The sequence below is a fragment of the Neopelma chrysocephalum genome, unplaced genomic scaffold (assembly GCF_003984885.1).
Source record: "Neopelma chrysocephalum unplaced genomic scaffold, ASM398488v2 Primary Assembly neopelma1_77, whole genome shotgun sequence".
Taxonomy (NCBI): domain Eukaryota; kingdom Metazoa; phylum Chordata; class Aves; order Passeriformes; family Pipridae; genus Neopelma; species Neopelma chrysocephalum.
In genome coordinates, this window is record NW_020897738.1 from 3,727,794 (window position 1) to 3,746,881 (window position 19,088).

A 19,088-nucleotide genomic window follows, 5' to 3' on the forward strand; every position below is an offset into this window, starting at 1 on the left:
AGCTTTAAAGATTTTAAGAATACTTCAACTTCCTAGAAAATACTCTACTAGCAGTGTCAGTAGTGGCTTGAAGAGTAATTAAAAAAAAAGCACATGCTAAGACTTAATCCTACAAGGGGCCTATTTACATGATTAACTTAAAGCTCTGTGTGGTTCTTTGTAAGATTAAGGCCTCTCAAACAAGGCCTAGACAGCACATTTATTGAAATTAGTACATTCTTGCTCTTAAAACAGTCAACATGCACAACCCGTCACACCAGCGTACCTAAGGCTTTGCCTCAACTGTACATAGTAAAAAGTTTCCACACCTTGTTTAATGAATGAACCAATATGTTTTTTGCTCCAATATCTCTCAAATCTCTTTCAGCATCGTATTTCAGATCGTTTGACACACTAAACCTGAGGACAGAAAACAAGGCACGTTCTGTAAGTTACAGCAGAAACTCAAAAAGCAGTTGCTAAAACTTTTGTCAGAAGACAGATGACCCTGAATTGAAGTCATACAGTCACTGGAGTGTCTGCTCTAACAAATCCTCACACACTTACCAGACTGCTCTTTTTCTGCCTAACAAGTAATTTTCATAGATTATTCCAGCTATGGTCCTTCCTTTTCCTACACCAGCACCATCACCTATCAAGAATCCAGCTCTGTCTCCATTGGGCAGGAATGTTTCATGTTGCTGTAGGAGAAAGAACAAAAAACTTGTACCCATTCTCCAGAACACATCACTGGGGATTGTCAGAAATGAGCAAACATAAGAAACATCCTATTGGAGAAGACCAGTGGTCCAAGCAAACTCCTGGCAGCAGGAAAAGGGGATTTTATCTAAGGAAAGCACATGAGCTTAACTGCTTTATGTGATCCATTCTCCCTTCTTCCCTCAGCACCTACGACTGCTCTACACATCTGTGTAATTCTTTCAGTGCCTTTTCTAACACCCCAATAAGCACTTCCACAGCTTTTTACAGCAGCAAGACCCAGACATCCAGAGCCTGTGGACAGCAGTGTTGTTCTGCCCATTTTAAACCAATCTCCTTTCACCAAGTTCGGTTTTGTGGGCTATCACTGACTTCCTGGTTATGTAAACCTATATTTCATTCCCATTCCTTTGCTCCTCTCCCGCCCCAGGTGGCCCAGCCACATTAGTCTTTTTTTTCAAGAGGCAACTTCCCCCCTGTGACAATTTTAGTTCAACTTCACTCTCTCCCTCTCCAACACACAGAGTGCTGCACACACATCTGCTGTGGGCACACTGAAGTGTAATTCAGCAGCAAAATAACACCCAATCTTGCTCTCCATACCCCTCCCAGTGACGTCAAACAGGGCTCAGTTTCTCAGTCTGCTGCTACTGCAGCCATTAAGTTATTTCAGAGAAATAAAAATGACTAACTCGTTCTTCCTGAGTTTTAAGACAGTTGGAGATCAGCATTATGGAAGTGGTTTAGAAAAAGCTTTCCTAGGTGTATTACCTCCCATTTATCTGAACTGAAGCTCACCTGCCACCTCCTAATGCAACTCAAACCTTTAAGCTCTTATTATTTTATCTCCTTGTAAAACTGACATAGCTATGCTTGTCAGACAGTAGTTTTTCTTCTTAAATTCTCTGTTAGCTTTTAAGCTGCACCGATATCTGGCATACCTGGGCTGCATAAGTGATTGCTTCAAGCTGCAAAGCTGACAACCAGCCACTGTCAATTGTTTCTTCTGATATTGATGTCTGGTACCACACATCAGGAGGAGTCACGCTGGATAACGAGCTGGTTTCCACTACTGGGTCAGGATGACGTAGCCCAATTTTTACTGGGTGAAAAGGAAGGGAGAAGATGAAAACATAATCCAGAGCTCTGGTGCTGCAGCACAAGTTATTATATTTACCAAAACAAACTACAATTGTGATTGCAAAGGCTGAAGTCAGCAATGTTTCATTCCAACAGTCTGTCAACTGTTAAAACAAGGAACACATTAATCTGAATTTTTAACTGCAATCATACTTTCTCTTCTCACCACCTTCCCCCAATTTTTATGAAATCAGATAAAAGTCACTTAATAGAAAATTAAATTATTTGGGGGCTTGACATGTTTGAGAAAAACCAGTCTGGACCCTGTCTTCCCAAAAGGCCAGAGGCAGCCTCAGGATGCCAGAATCACAAAAGCAACATTCTTCTCTCTATTTATATAGTGCTGTTTTTAAGCAGAATGAGAGGAGAAAAGATTTAGAACAGACATGGTTTAATTGCTGACAGATCTCATCAGTGACAATAAAAATTAACTGTTTAGCTACAAACTCCCTGCAAAATTTGTTGCCTTGCTTATACAGCAGGTCAACAATGTATTTAGGAGACAAGATAACAGCTTTCTGTCAATGGGTACAATCAAGAGAAAGGAGAAAAAACAGGAGATGGCAATTAACAGCAGTAAAAGATTCACTTAAAAGAAAACCAACCAAGAACCAGTTCTAAGTAGTCAGCCAGGAACAATGCAGGAAGAATGTGCTCAGGGTGATTTCACACCAAAAGACTCAAAGTAGATTTTTAAGTGTAGCAGTGAGCACTTAATCCCCTCACAAAATTTCCTCTGCTGAGGCACAAGGCATCTTAACATAGGTTAAAAAATGCCTATCGTGGTTCATCTGTGAAACAAATACTGCTCAAAGATACACTAAAGAATTCCCCTTCTATTAAAAAAATCCACATATCTTCCAAAACTAAGCACTGTAGAAGACAAAAAATTTCCTAGGAAAACCTACAACATATTTAGGTTCTTTTAACTTGACTCAGACAGTAACTTATCTGTTTTCTGCTGTTAGTAATTACAAAACAAATCAGCTCTGAAAGCATTTCAGCCTTTTGATGTAACTAAACAGCAGGTCGTACATTTTATTGGCATATACTCAGCATAAGTCTCTGCATGGCCCATTTCTTCCTCATCTTCTTCCTCAGGTTCCTCCTCCTCTTTTACTGCTGGCACTTTCTGCAAGAGAGAAATACCCCTGTTAGTCAAACAGCACATTGTTAATGTTCTATGTCCTGAAAATGAACAGGAGAAAGGAAATGAGGACAAACTTGGACTTGAGTGTTTTAACACATGGACTGGCTGAACCAGGGAATAGCTGGGAAAACTACAGACAGGAATGTAGATTCCTCACACTCTGAACAACCCTTCAAAGACATGAAGTCAGGGAGCTTCCTCTCCTTTGCAAGGAGATCAAGTACCCCAAACTTGCATAAGCAGAACTAAAAAGGAACTCCTCTTACAGCATATTAAAACTGGACTGTGACTTAAAGAAAACTGCCCGGAAAACACAACAGCCCTAATTTCCAAGTACTCCCCTGAAGTCTTGTGCAGTTTCACACTCATGATGTAATTTTACAACTTTGGGGAATAGTTACAATAGTCACAGCTCTACCCAGTACTTTCTGAAGCCTGACAGTCACCCATTTTTTTACTGTGGCCTTGATCAATGGAAGTATTTGAATATTTGCAAAGTACTTGCTAGATGACAAATCAAACATCTTCCACAATTATTAATGTTTAATACAAAAGTGATCTCAAAAGCCTTCTATATGCCAGTGACTGAGGAGCACAGTTCTTCCCAAATTCAGTCTGAGTCCAGCTATCAGTGAAGATGCCAAAACTCAATTACAGCATCAGAATGTAATTTTACTACATTTAGAAAATTGAAAGATACTCAATTTCCATCTTCAATCCAACCGCCCAGAAGCACAGCCGTGCCAGAGGAACTCCTCTGGCTTTCCTCATTGGAAAACAGTTATTTCAAAAGAAAATGTCTTACCCCAGAGCAAGGGATGTGCTTATCACCTTTATCAGCACACCCTTCTTCACACATACAACGAGGTTCTGTTCAGAACAGTAATTTCTTGAAATTGTCATTTACTCAGGAGTCTCTGCTCCACACAGCTGTTAGTTTTAGCCATCTAACCAAGTTTTTAGTGGAGAAACTGAGCTTTTGAACAAAACAGCTGCACTTGACAATTCCACCACACACAAGGCACGGATGAGTAACCCCTGAAAATGGCCCCAGGTGCTTGTGGTCAGTAACACACTCATTTGGCAAATTATCTGTACCACTTACCACCGTAGGTGAGAAACTTCGCATTTTTATGTCATTTATCCATATTCTTGCTACCTCTTTTGTGGAAGCCTCCTTCTTCACTGCACCATTGCTTAGGTCAGCTACAAAAGGAAAGCTGTGGTTTACAGGAATTCCCTCCAAACAGCAACTCAAATTAACATTTAGAAGTTTCAAATATCAAGTAGCACACTGATGCTTCAACACAATCAGTGCTTCTGAGCAAAGTAACAAGTCCAAGCAAGGAGTTAAATCCTGTTACTCTTTTGACCGAAGGACCTCCCCATGCAATGCCACTGTGTCTCACAGTTTCAATATTTAATAAAAATTATCTTTCACCTTCACCAAATCTATACACAGGATTTACAGCTACTCCACCTTGTGAGCCTTTGAAGTTTAACAACAAACCAAAAAGCTCAGTGTTTCAACAGAAATGAACTTACCTGGTCTGGTGGCATTTACCACCTTAGGAGAAACTACAATTAGTTCTGTAAAACAAAAAGTCAACACTTTGGACTCAATTGTTTAAAGTTTATAACAGGATCCTTTAAGAAGACCATTTATTAACTTTCCTGTCCTCAGTCACATTTGGAAGCAACTGGCAATGGGGCTCAGTACAGAACAAAAGTGATTTACACAAGGATATATGTAAAACATTGAAACCGGCTGTCAAGCTTCCATTGTGTAATAAATTTAGCATAATTGCCCAAAAAACCAATTAAGACACTTGCACAAATAAAAATTTTCCTCAAAGACATTGCATAATTCAACTTTTTAATATTTTCCAATCTAGAACTCCTGCTGCCTGAATTATATGAAAAGACCATGTTTCCTTTCAAGAGCTTCTCTGCCTTTCAGTTTGCCACAAGTATTGTCAATTTTTTTTATAAACATGAAAAAAATTACAGAAACACAAGAACACAAATAAGATTAGAAATGCAGTTCTGGAAGTTGCATGTCTCCTTTTTACTTCATACAGATGCTACAGATTCAATATTTTCTACAGCTGTGTCACTATAACAATTTGTGGATTGATGTCACCTATTCTGTGCTTCTGTGAGTTTTCACTTTGCAGCAAGGGGATAAGTCAGTCCTGTAAAACCTTCTCTCCTCTTCCTCACTCCTTTACCCCCAACCCAACTTCATTTAGGGTCTGAACTTTAAGTTTTGTCAACCACTCCCTAACAGAAGGCAATGAAATGAGGAGGCACATTCTGCTTTTTGTTTCAGTCCTCCCAGGCAGCTCATTCACTGCACTCTCGATCTGCATACGGAAAATAGGTTATGCCAACCACACCTATAAAATCAGCAAAGCTCATTTCAGACACAATGAAAATAGAGAAACCCAGAAAAAGTCTGCATACCTTTCAGAAAAACAACAGCAATAAAGATATTTTCTAACTAACTAGTCTGACCTTAACCTCATGCTGAAATCAGAGTAACAGGAAAGAATTAAATCAGAATTTCACACACATGCAGCTTTTCCCTTATATTAAGTTGACCACATGTTAGAAACAACATACAAGGAAGTATTATGAAAGGAATCATAAAATGAAGGTTGGGAGTGTGGTAACAAAATAGTTGTGGCATTTCAGAGGTGACATGAAAATGAACAGAAAGTTTTTAGGACTTAAATTTTTTTTAAACAATAGATCTGATGCCTTCAATGAAACAGAAGGACAGATTTTTCTTTTGCAGGAGACACTTTACAGAAATGCCTCATCCCAGGAGCACCATTTGTAGCATGTGCTACAAATCTAGTTTGGAAGATGCCAAACAAGGTACTAGTTTGTTACAGCTGCACAGCAAGTACACAGCACAACAGGAACTGATGCAGACTCCAGTAAGACAGTTAATTGATTTCAGTAATGCTCATAGATTAATTTTACCAATTTTCCAGCTGCAATCAAAAATGTCATTTTCCTCATTCCATGAAGTAAATCAAGAGCTTAATTTTTTAAGAAGCCTGCTATTTTATACTACTTCCCCCTGAATTGAACACTATTAAAGTTAGAATGAATTTTATCCGTTTTTCTCAACCACTTCACTTTACCAAGGTATTGTACTCATCAGTGAAAATCCAAGACGTGCAAAGATCATTATTTCACTATTTAAAAACTGTAATTGTGAAAAAAAGAAGAAAACTCACTTGCTGCTGTTGCTACTGGTTGGGCAATATTAGGAGGTGGCTTCAGTTTCATGAGTTCATTAAGACTATTATTCTTGAGCAGATCTTTCAGCTGAATCTGGTCCTTGGAAGGTGCAGTGGTCAAGGCATTTCTTACTGCTGGTGCTGCCACCGAGGGCCGGGTGGTTGTGCTGGTCTGGATGATCTTTGCTACAGTGATGGTCTGTCTGGTGGTCGTGACAGGCGTCGTTTTTGTCATCACAATTGTAGTCCCCAAGGTTGGAAGCTGATTTATTTGATTCAGCACAAAGGTTGTGGTAGATGGTGGTTGCTGGCAAAGAAGAACCAGGGAGATTTTCAGAAAACAGAAAAAAACCCCAAGCAGACTTTATTAGCCTTTCATCAACAGGAGACATCAGGTTTTAGAAGGCACTTGTAATAAGAAATGACTTCAAATAACATGCTGAAGATGTCAGAGTAATTATCTTGTGCTGCAAGAAGTGTCTTTCAATATATTGCTGCACATATTTAGGAAACTTATTTTTAAATGTTATTTTAGGGTAAGGAAAATAAAAAAACAGGATGAAGGATTCATCACCCAGATACAAGACATGACTACTACAGGTACAGGAACCCTGAGCTAGAGAGAATTCCCAACACATAAACTGCAGTCACCAAGGTCAGTGAAGGAGAGGGAGGAGGTGCTCCAGGTGCTGGAGCAGTGATTCCCCTGGAGCCCACAGTGAGGCAGGATGTCTGCCTGCAGCCCATGGAGGTGACTGCGGAGCAGAGATCCACCTGCAGCCCATAGAGAACCCCCTGCCAGGGCAGGTGGATGTGCCCAAAGGACACTGTGACCCCATGGAGAGGAGTCCATGCCAAAACAGGCTTTCTGGCAGGATCTGTGGCCATACAGGAGACACAGCTGGAGCAGCTCATGAAGAACTGCAGCCCATGGGAAGGACCCACACTGGGAAAGTTTGTGAAGGAGCTGCAGGAGCAGAGGAGAAGCACGAGGAACGAGGAGTGGCAAAGACAACATATGATGATGTCAGGAGTGAAGTTGAGTCCAGGACAAAGGGAGGAGTGGGGGGAAGGTATTTTTAGATTTGTTCTTATTTCTCATTATCCTACTCCATTGTTAGCTGGCAATAAATTCATTTCCCCAAGCTGAGGCTGGTCTGCCCAAGACAAATTGCTGATCTCCCTGTCCCTGTCTCAGCCCAGGAGCCCTTCACCTCAGGTTTTCAGCCTTTGTCCAGCTGAGGAGGGGGAGTGATAAAGGAGCTTAGTGGGCACCTGATGTCCAGCCCAGGTGAACCCACCACACCTCACACACAAATCCTGGAGCACCAGTTCTTACCCGAACATTTAATAAGGCTGGAGTAGAAACGGTCTCTGGTTCTTGTTTCACAGCAGCTGCAGCCTCAGCCTCCAGGCCCAGTTCTAATGCACTAAGAGGTACTGACTGCAGAAACAAAGCATCAGGAAACAAGTTAGCAGGAATAAAACCTCAAGGTTTCTGTTCCCAGGCTGAAACTGTTACAATCTGGCAGATTGAAGGCTATCTTGGAGCTTAAACCCGGTATTGTGTTACAGTTTTTGTGCATTTTATAGTAGAGAAGTCAGACTCCAGTGACAGAAAAGTTCTCACACATGACAGCATCCCCCATGTCATGTCCAGAAGTTAAGCTTATTTATGTTTGTACTGACCTAAAGTGTCTCAAACTGCTTTTTTGTATAAAGGTTTAAAATTATTACCAAGGCATTTTTCCCACCTCAGTACTATGAAACAAGAAGTCTATGAAAATTCCACATTCTTCAAGCATTTGCTGTGAACACCACCCTCCCCACCCCTCCCAACACACCAAGCCCAAGCCTCATGTCCTCTAGCAAACCCCTGTTCTTGTTTTAACCTGCTGAACAGCTGGAGTTGGTGCTGGATTTGCAAGAACCACGTCCGGAGAGTCAATATCAAAGAGATCATTTGGACTGATTCCACTCTCACTCAAAGCAGCAAGCAACAGATCTTGTCCTGGCTCCACCATCTCTGGAAAGAAAAAAGAAACAACTGTAAATATGAGTTACATTTAATTTTTTTTTTTTTTTTGCATGCACAGCACTCCCCTTCCCGGATTTAGATGCAGCCTCTTGTACACAGAGTTTCACTTTCTAGATTTGCTGGTTCTTTTGTTTGTAGGTTTTTCCTCTGTTTTGTTTTTGAAAATATTTTGAACATACCCATCACATTTACAAGCAGGAAAAATTAAACAGTTTTACTACAATGTTATCATGGCCATAAACTTAAAAAGATACCTTTTCTAGTCTTTGTTGCACTTCATTTTCAAGCATCACAAGACACACCAAAAGCAGAAATGGTGAGACTGTGTTATGCTAATGAACTGTCTTTGTCAGTGAAGCAACGGCAGGAGGGAAGCACAATTAAAACTCATTTACTTTATCTTGTAACAAGTTAGTGATAAAGAGCTTAAGGAAAGCTTTTATTTCTTGCTTGCTGCTACATTAGGTTACATTCATTCACTGGAGAAATTTTGTTTGGCGTGGTGGAAAGAGCAAACGTGCCACTATTATAGCGTGTAACTATATATTAAATAGGACACCACCAGCAGGTCACAGGCTCCTTTATGTGGAGGACAAGCAAAATTAATTTCAAAAAGCTATTCTAGACAGTGTAAAAACTTATTAAAAAGCCAAATAGCCCATGTTTAAAGATGAAAAAGGAAGATAACATGTTTCACTTGCTTAAGAAAGAAACCCTGCCAGAGTATTAAGACAAAAATTAAATGATTCCACAGAACTTGAGCTGCTGCCTTTACAGGTTAAGATACACCTCAAGTAGGTCTTCACTTCACTTACTTTCCACACCCCCTTTACACCCACTGGTAACAAACAACAAAACACCAAAACCCACCCAAGCCAAACACCTACTCTAAAGCAGGTAAGAGGACAAGAAGATTTGTTGGCATTTTAGATATTCCTTCCCAAGCCTCCCGAACAGCATTCCCTTGCTTCTCCTTTGTACAGGCACAGCTCAGCACATCCAGCTGGCTGGTCACACATATTCCTCAGCACGTTTGGCAGAACAGGTAATTCTTGTAATAAGTTAAGCCTGGGGCATTTAATTCTTATTCTTCCTAGTTTTAGTCTGTCCAATGGCAGGGAGAAACCTTCCTTCAGTGGATTCACACCAAGATGATGGCACCACAAGTGAAGCAGTGGATCTGAGGTACCGGGACAAGGGGAAGATACACTTTTAAGCATCAAACACTTAAAGATACCCAGAAAAGTATCAAAGTAACAAACACTTGGCAGGACTGCTACTGACCACACACAACCCCATCAAACACCATTTGCTTGTCAGAACCAGACTCTTTGTTTTTAAAGGCAGTTCAGGTGATCAGATAAATTGGCAGAATAGCCTGGTTTGTAGTTACCAGGTACAGAAGATATTAAGAAACATTAAGACACCCAGCAGATTTAATGAACCCACCAGCCTGTCTCCTGGAAGCCTGAACTGGTCAAGAAAAACAATTAAGAACTGACATTCAGCTTCATCTTTCAGAAGGATTGAGGTTCCCATCTCAAAAAAGGGGATTATATATATTAATGGGGTAAGATAAAGCCTTCATTTTCATCAGGCTAAAATCCTACCAGTGACCATCCCATCTAAGTTTAGACACTTACAGCATTGTTTACTAACTAGAAACAGGTGAGGGGGAAAAAGGCTCAAGTGTGCAGAGGAAATTTTTGCTTATCAGTAATTTTGGTGTTCAGAACCCAGGGCAGCCACTGAAGATGAATTTCTCCACAGAAGGGGAATTCACACAAGTCACCCCATCAAACAGAAGCTCCAAAATGCTCTACAATCATAACTTTACAGTATCCATTAGGAAGAGGCATGAACACCCTTCCACAAAGTGCTCAAAGGACAAATAAACTAAAATCTTTCGGTGTCCAACAGAAGAAAGTGTCACTTGTGTCATTCTTTCGCCTGGATGTAGTTTTGATCTCTAAAGACAGATGACTAAAACTTGGTTGAGAGATAAGTGGCTGTACTGAATAGAGGCACAGAAAGTCAGAAGCTTGGGGCTGTTTACTTCAAGAGAACTAGGAGGAAAAAAAATTACTCCAGATGATTTCTAGTCTACTCTCACAATGTACAAAGGAAAGGCCTTTCTATGAAGTTGAGACTCAAAACAAAACCAAGGCTAGAAAAAAAAACCCTCACACCAACACCACACAAACACATCTTCCCCAGCCATCCTAAAATGGTGTCACCACCCATCAAGTCTCTTTTAAGTCAAGTTTAACATATCCACGATGACACTGAACTCGACATTTTTAACCTTTAAAACCATGATGGCTCAGATATCTTAAGACAGTTTCACAGAGTTCAGAAGTAATGCTTTAATTCCTTATTTCCAAGTTTTCACTAGATGACTGGTGAGATGAACTAGCAAAGCAGTTTCTACAATTCCAGGGTATCTCCAGTTCAGAGACATCCCTTGTCACTCAGAAATCCCCCAGCTGCATCTCTCTCATGGTAACCCCAATTTTAAGACTTAAAAATTTGCGGTTGCTCCCAATCCAGCAAAAAGTTCAGTAAAACAACTGCAATTGTTTGTCTGTCAGTTTGGACAATGAAAGTTTGACTAGTTTCAGTTATTTTGTTTCTGTACACTAGGAACAAAGCTGCATTGTTTGCAACAAAAGGAATTCTGAACTTCCAGAATTTTTACATTAAAAGTCACTGAATACTTAGCACCAATTTTAGGCTTTGTGTAACTTCCAAGCCCCACTGCTGCCCACCCTCCCTGTTTTAATTTAGCAAGGAAATTAAATGAGGAGAAAAATACAGGAGAAGCTGCATTGTGGTAGCTGAGTTTATTTTCTGTAACACATACTGGTTAAGCCTAAAACATTATCAGGCTGAAACAGCTCCATAATCTTGCAAGGTAGGAGGCTCCTCAGTTAAGTGAAAAGTGACTTTATCAAGCTCTGCAGCTCAGCCTTGGCAATACTATATAAGGACCTGTTTGCCACATCTTCAAAATCTCCAAAAGAAAATACTTATTAAAAAGTTGTGAATATTACAAGCTGTTCCCTCAGCATTTCATCACTCCAAGAACTGTTTTGAGTGTGCAGAATCTTGCAGATAAGATTGTCTATGTTTAGTGAGGTTGTTCAATGTCACTGAGCAAAAATCAACCTATGAAATAAAACTAAAAAAATGTATTTATAAAATTTCAACAGCAATAGTTTCTCAATTATTTTCTTTGTATTAAGAGAAAATGTAAACTGCTGCCATTTCAAGAAGTGTTACCAAAACACACCAAGCATTTCTATAAGGATTTCTTCTGCTGAAGAACACAGCCTAAAACTTTGATAAAAAGACAGTTTTGCTACCACTGTTTGGTATTATGTAAATAATTTCTGATTTAAAGACACAAAACCAGAATGCCATGTTTAATACTATGTCATGTATCCATGCCAACCTGGCTCTCTCCTTCCTTCCATTTTAGCTTTGGTACAAAAAGCAAAACAAAAAAGAAGAAAAAAAGATTTTAAAACACATGTCGAGCAACCTGCTCTGTTTGCCCTGAGAAAAATAATGGTTGAATCCCAAACAATGAAGTGGCTTTTGATTTTCAGGTCTGTGAGTTACACACTGTAACACTGTATGCCTGAAGTGCTTATTTAAAAACCATAATCAATTATAGAATCACAGGTTAGTCCAAATCAAACATCACAATCAACCAGGCCCAGCTATTCCCAAACCCTCTGGACACGTGGGCTCTGTCCTGAATCCAACTGCAAACTTGGGTGTTAGTGCTTGGCCTGGGACACCAATGGAGTTGGCAACTCCTGCTCTCATTTTATTGGAAGGGTTTATCCCACTGGCTTTTTGAGGAATACATGTCACCCGGAAGCCATTTAAAATATCACACAAATACTGAAGTTGTAGAGACAAGACAGACACACCCCCCAAATTCCCTGCTTGTCTAAACTGTGAGTTGTTAAAGACCTGAAAGTTTCACATCTCCCTTTGCAGCCTCTCCCAACAGAGGTTTAAGGGCTGTTAACCCCCACCCCACACAACAGGATTCTCTGGATATCCACGTGGGTTCTGCTCATCTCCCAGCTTTTGGCTCCAGAAGGCAACCTGGGCAACAACAAAAGAAAAAACCCAACCCAAACCCCTCCTGGCCCTTTCCAAGTCCCCATCCAATCAAAGAGTACAACCCTAATTACTGAACTCGCTCATCCTTCCCTGCCTTAACCCCAAGACCAGTAGTTAACGTTTCATTTACATGTGCAAGGTTGTTTTCACAAAAATTAGAAGTTAATCCAATTTTGGAAAAAACCCTACCTCTTTCCAATGTTGGTTACCTCTCTAAAGTCAAAGCTTGCAAGGACACAAGGGATAGTTCAAGGTGCTGTGGGATTACACTCTGCCTCAAAGCTCTTTAATGACTGTTCTGCAAAATTTACAGCAGTCAGGATACACTGTCTGAAAATGTGAAATTCAGAAGTTCTTCAAATATTAAGAGACTTTACAATGCAATGATTTGGCATGAAATCAGCTTTTAGACTAAATGGCTGGAGGCGATAATTTAACCAGTAGCAAAAGTTTTTAAAAAGTGAAAAGTCAAGGAGATAAGAGCAGCATGAGAGCACTACAACCCCTCCTTAGTTCTGGCCTGGGAGCCAGTTCCAGGTCCACCTCAGAACACCAAAAATGCATTCCCTATATCCCTGACCTGCTCCAATGGCTTTTAGAGCAGCTCTCAGCCAGTTCTGAAAGCAAAGGAATTGTCTGGACAACAAGACAAACTGCCCACATTTTATGTCTAAAGACTAAGATTGCATACAAATAGAACATCTCGTGGCTGTAAGGCAGATACAGAAAACCAATCCAAATGTCATGTTGTTACACAATTTCTGCCATAATAAATTCTTTGCTTTACATCATCAACTACAGTTCTTCAATTTTCAGGGAGTGCAGCTTGCAAAACACTCAGGTATTGAAATAATTTTAATCCAGACACAGCGCTGGTAGTCTAAAGCCAAACAGGTTACCACTGAGTTAATTCTTAACTTTAGATCGTGTCGTTTGGCTACACCAATAATTTTATTTACTTGCTTTGGAGTTATCTAACAGATCAATTCAGAGATATTTTTTAAGCATTTAAAAAATTGACCTCATCTAAAACCAACCTATGAGTACCTGGAAGGAAATACAATTTATGCTCTCAAACTCAGTGTGGAACTTGGTCAGCTAAAAATAATAAAGAAACAACCTAAAAAAAAAAATAGAAGAAAAACCCACAAGGCCTCTTCCCCTTCAGACTATAGGGGCATTTCCACGTTAAATAATTACTCACCCTAGCAACCTGTGTTTGAGTCCCTGGACTTTGAGGCCGTGTCTGTCGCTGCGGTTCAGCTCCCCTGGGGCTGCGGGGCCCCGGGAGGGCTCTGCCGGGCGGGGAAGCCCCAGGGGAGGCGGCGGGAGGGCCGAAGGGTCGGCGGCTGCAGCCCTGCCACCTTCCCACCAACACGTGTTCGCGACATAAACTTCCGGGTTGGGGCCAGAATCGGCTGCGTAATCGTGTCCCAGGCGCGACTTTTTTGTTTCCAGACCTTCACCTCTTTGAACGTCCCTCCAGCAGAGCCGCGATCGCGGGGGAGGGCGGGAGGGCTCCGTCTCACGGCGGCTCTCGGAGCCGCTCCGGCTCCATAAATCAAACCCCCCCATCCCCCCGTTGCCAGCCCCGACAATCGCTGGCCGCGCAAGGAGCGCACAAAGGCGCGGGCCGGGCGGGGGGCTCTGCGGGGCGGGGGGGAGGCCAAACCCCCCCGCCGCCCCCGCCCCTGCCACAGAACCGGCTCCGTGGGACCCCGGGGGGGCTCCGCCGCCCGCCCCCGCACGGCCCCGGGTGCGAAGTTCGCGGGACTCCCGGGGCTCGGCCGGGGCGGCGGCGTCTCCCCCGCCCCGGGGCCGCCCCCGGCCCGCCGGGACCGCCGCGGGGGCGGCGGTGCGGCCTCCCCGGGGCTGAGGCGCCGAGCGAGACGCGGGGCCGCTCCCGACACGGCGCGTCCCCCCCCACCCCGGACACCCCCGCGGGCCGCGCTGAGGGGCTGAGGGGAGGGAACCCCGCGGGGCGGCCGCGGGGCGCGGCCGGAGGCGGCCGAGCGGGCGCGGCGCCAGGCGCGAAGGGCGGCGCGGGACTCACTCTCTGTGGCGCTCAGTCCTCCCGTGGGCTCCTGGAAGTGTCCGCCGCCGGCCCCGCCGCCCGCCGCTTTCTAACTCACGGCCGCCATCTTTGCCCTCCCTCCCCTCACAGGGAGGGGGGGGGGCCGTGGCCGCCCGCACCACGTGACCCGCGCCGCACCTCCCCCCCACGCGCGCTCCCCCCTTCCACGTGACTCCGCGAGCCACCGCCCCGCCGCTGGCGCGCGCTCGGAGCCGCCACGTGACCCTCCCCGCCCCCCCGCGCGCGGCCTCCCCGGTCACGTGGCCACCGCCGCCGTCTCGCGCCCGCCCCCCCCTCCCCCCCCGCCTCCCACCGCCGGGCCCTGCCGCGCGCTGCCCGCTCTCCCCCGCCACCGGACATGCCGCGACGCGGGGGTTCCGTGCTCCCAGCAACGCGAACGCAGCAAGTTTCTCCACCCTCTAAAAAATAAAAAAACCCCGGCGTATCCACCGTCCTTAAAATAAGCGATGTCCCCGCGGGCTAGCCCCGCCCGCAGTCGAGCCTCGGCGCTCCGGGCCCGGTTCCCGGCGGGTGAGGGGGTGGGGGGGGAGGGGAAGGCGGAGGCGAACGGCTGCGAGCGGTCACGTGACCGCTGCAGCTCCAAGATGGCGGCCGGCGGCGAGAACACGGCGGCGCGTTCTCGCGAGATCTGGCGTTTCTCGCTGCATCATGGGCGGGGGGGCGTGACGAGACCGCGCGTGCGCGTGTCCGTGAGGGGGGGCCGTACGCGCGCCCCCGCCTGAGGCGGCGATGGCGGGAGCGGGCACGGGAGCTGCTGCGTGAGGGGAAAATGGTGTTACCTCAGCCTCCCCCCGGCCCTGCTCACGTCAGGCGGCCCCTCCGTCCCGTCCCGTCCCGTCCCGTCCCGTCCCGTCCCGCCGCGGTTGGTGCGAACGCGCTGAGGCGGCTCCGAGTCCCCCAGTGCGGCCGGTGCCGCCCCGCCCTGAGAGCACCTCCACACCGTCCCCTCAGGGCCAACAACCGCGGTGTTTGGTCACAGGAGCTCCCTGGGCTGCCCCAGGACAGAGGGACATCCCTGCCGACCCCCCTCCCCCGGGAATGCCGCATTCCTGAAGATGTGCTGGCACAGGAGTTTCCCCTTTCAAACATCTTGCAAGCTGCTGATGTGAAATTTGCTGCTGCAGAGTGGAAACCCGGTGATCACTTCATGCTAGTTTTACATTTGGAGAGAGCTTTTCAACTCTGACAGGATTTTTGCCAAAAGAGGCAGCCTTCCATTAAAATGCTTTCCCAGTTGTGTAAGAATAGGAAAATTTGTAAGAACTTTCACACTGAATTGAAGCAAGACATGAATGAAGTGTGGGCAATCACGAAATTCCTTAGAATGTCCAATACAGATCATTTAAATTTTATGCAAGTTTGCTTATTTTATCATGAGACAAATTTAACAAGGATTAAAATAACCAATAAAGGATTAGACAGATTAAGGCTAAACTATTTAAAGACAAAGCAATGTTAATTAAACTGACTTAAGTAATTCAGATTAATCAGTGATGCTTTGGATGGAGAAAAAGATGCCAGAAGTGTGGCCAGAGATGAGAACAACTGAAATGGCAGCTTTTATTTTGGTTGTTGCCCTCTCCACACTTAAGAGGAAGGCAGGATGAAGTACAGCTCAAGTGTGCTGAAAGGAACATTAAATCTCAACAGCTCTGTTCAATCATGACAAGAAAGTGAGGGGTTTGATGTCTTGAGTCGAAAAGAGAGTTCCCTGTGAGGCCTGTGAGCAGCGTTTGTGATCATCCTCGGCTGGGAGAGGTGAGTAAATCCCACTGGTGAAAATGCTGCTTTCCATTGGCAATGTGGAATTAGCACGACCCTGTTTCAGAGGATTGTGCACATAATTCACAGATCTCACTGCACTTTTTAGTCAGGGATGATATTTTTTATAATTGGTACATTTTATTCTGAGTGTATTTTTATTGTATAATCTGTGAAATGCAGTTAGCACCTACTGGCATTTCACTATATGACTTTGTAAAATAATGTTACTTAATGTAACTCTCAGCAGGTACTCTCAGGGCATTGTTTTCACTTGATTTCCAGCGTCTGAAGCACAAATTGTGGGGATTTCATCTTGTGAACGAGAAACCTGTGCAAATGCTATCATGTCAACTGCAAATATGACAGATGCTGTGTGAGAACTTGCTCTCACGTGGGAATATCTAACAAGCATCTTGTTGGTATATCCGAAAGAAATTGAAACTATGATTTCAAAGGCAACCAGTCCTAAAAAATAAGATTTTTTTAAACTGGGTGAAGCGTTCATATAGAGCGAAGGGATTTATCCTTTCTGAGCAAATCAACGCCTCGTTCGCTCGTCCTTCCCTTCCCCCACAAAACAATTTCACATTTCCGCAGTAAAACGTGGTGCTCCCGGGAGCTGCTCATGCGGCACTACGGGAGAGAATATTTAGGTCACTGGGTTTTAGCTCTGGCTCTCGAGGGAGTCGCGCTGCTCCCTCTGGAGCTCGGGAATCGGCAGCGCTCTCCCATGTGCTGTCCTGAGTGCCGGGGACGGGCGGCTTCGAGCAGACGCGTCTCTTTTGGGCTCTATATGTAACGTTTTAACTTCCCCTCGGCGCTGGCGTTTGGTCGCAGCTCCTTGCAGCAAAGCCAACATGTTTTGCTAATTCACAGTGCGATCCCACCGCGCCGGGAGCAGAGGCCAGTTAGAGATGACGTTGTTTTCTTTGTTGCTCTGGGGAAGAGAAATCCTTGGCTTCCTTTGCCCTCTACTGGTGGCCCGCGTGGCTTCGATGCCAATTCGCTTGCTTTGTTTAATATACATATATAATACATATATATAAAATAAATATAAAAAATATCCAAGAGCTGAGCAAAACCACAGTGTGGGTGTTTCCCAAGATATTAGGAACAATGTTCCTCAATTACTGCAAAAGGAAATCATCATTAGTAATTGATGAAGATTTTTTCCAGTTGCATCCAAGATAAGAACAGCATTAATTGGGGTGGAGAAATGAGAGCAGTGTCTGCACTGGTGCTTTTGTGGAGAGCTTGGTGGACCTGCCTTGGTGGAGGAGTACAATTGACATGGATATTCATGGACACAATGCCCAGTGGATGTCAACAGGAAAACACCTGGTGTGTTTTGGTTGCCCTTCTGTAAAACTCATATGTTAGGGAAGACAGAGAGGTAACAAATGACAGAGCCCATGCAGACCTGGGGTTGTTTGTCTCTCTAAGTGCCTCCTTCTGTGCAGTCACACCACAGTCCCGTTTTGTGAGCGCCCAGCTGCCGAGGGACAGCCCGGGAAGAATGAGTCCCCCTCTGGGCAGTTCTTGCTGAAGTTGACAGGTTTTTTTTCTGTTCTCAAGGAAAAGGAGAGTTTTCAGGTGTATCACCATCCCAAACCAGCAGATTTTATCACTGTGGGAATGCCCAAGAGACAAGCAGCAGCCTGTGGCTGCAGATAAGCGTTGGGTGGGAGGCCACCCCTGTGGTGATAACACTTGGGGCAGCTCCTGTGCCACCACCCCATGTCCTGAGCACACACAGGTGCTGTTAGAGAAGGGCTGAGATGGATAAGAAGAAACAATAGTCATCTGTTGTTGCTCAATGTAGTTGTTCTACTTATCATGGAGCACCAAAGTGGTAATATCCTGATTTCCATGATGGCATTCACTTGACATCCATCCAGATCCCTGATCCGTGTGTGCTCTTGCCTCATTGCTGTGTTACTCATTGCATTTGCACTTTCCTAATTTCCAAGTGTTCACACTGGTCCTGTTGGCAGCTTCTGACCAGGGCATCGATGCTGGAGGCTGTTCCAGTTCTCCTGGTGATGGAGGCAGCTCCACTGATGTCCCACCTTGTGGTTTTGCCAAGCTTTAGGTGCCCTCCTTATGGAGTAGGAGAGACTTGAGAAGAGCTTTGATGCAACACTTGAGTATTATCTGCTCTCCAGGCAATTTTTGAGGATGGAATTAATAGACTTAAATTTCAAACAGATTGATTTAAGATAGAAATTGCGTAAAGCAGCCTAATAATTTCAGAGAGCAGAGTTTTACAATCCCGCCGGGAATAGGGGTCCCCCGGATCCTCGCTGCGAGGTGGCGGGAGCTGTGTGTGCCCGGAGAAGCGCAGGAGGGAGAAGGCGCTGGTGGGGTCGCTGCGGGAGGTGCCGGTGCTCGGTCAGACCGGACAGGACGGGGGTTCCGGAGGGTCCAGGACGGGACCCACCCCCAGCCCGGCGGGTCCCGCTCCCGCTGCTCCCGCTCGATCCAGCGCACGTGGCGCGGCCCGGCCGAGGGCGGGGCGTTCCCCGCGGGGCTGCCAATCAGAGCGCCTCGTGCTCTCCGTGCGGGCCAATCAGCGCCCGGGGAACGCGCGTTCAAACCCCGTTCCCGGGAGCTCCCGCCACCGCGGGGTGACAGGGAGAGGGCGGGCCGCGGCTCCGCGCGCCAATCAGAGGCGCGGGGCGGGTGATCGGCAGGCGGTTGGGCCAATGGGGTTGCCAGGGGCAGCGCGGCTTCTCCCCGCGGAGTCCGGGCCGCCGCCGCCAACCGCCCCGCGGGGACAGCGGGGCCCGCCCGACGCGGGGCTGCGGG

The 19,088-nt window shown here is 45.3% G+C and overlaps 1 protein-coding gene across 2 annotated transcripts in view; it reads right to left on the minus strand.

Annotated features, from left to right (window-relative positions):
• SBNO1 (strawberry notch homolog 1) overlaps window positions 1–14,615 on the minus strand; it is a 32,499-nt gene extending 17,884 nt beyond the window's left edge. Inside the window, exons 1-9 of one of the 2 annotated variants that reach the window (XM_027689621.1) lie at window positions 14,475–14,615; window positions 8,136–8,269; window positions 7,583–7,687; window positions 6,241–6,550; window positions 4,095–4,195; window positions 2,875–2,971; window positions 1,641–1,801; window positions 547–680; window positions 309–399 (exon numbers count right to left, since the gene is read on the minus strand). In XM_027689621.1, coding sequence (XP_027545422.1) covers window positions 309–399; window positions 547–680; window positions 1,641–1,801; window positions 2,875–2,971; window positions 4,095–4,195; window positions 6,241–6,550; window positions 7,583–7,687; window positions 8,136–8,267 — 1,131 coding nt within the window. In that variant the 5' untranslated portion in view covers window positions 8,268–8,269; window positions 14,475–14,615. Of the gene's footprint in view, window positions 1–308; window positions 400–546; window positions 681–1,640; window positions 1,802–2,874; window positions 2,972–4,094; window positions 4,196–6,240; window positions 6,551–7,582; window positions 7,688–8,135; window positions 8,270–13,625; window positions 14,000–14,474 lie in introns of those variants that run through there. The other variant, XM_027689622.1, reaches the window with a different exon arrangement.
• Between the last annotated feature and the right edge of the window lie 4,473 nt (window positions 14,616–19,088).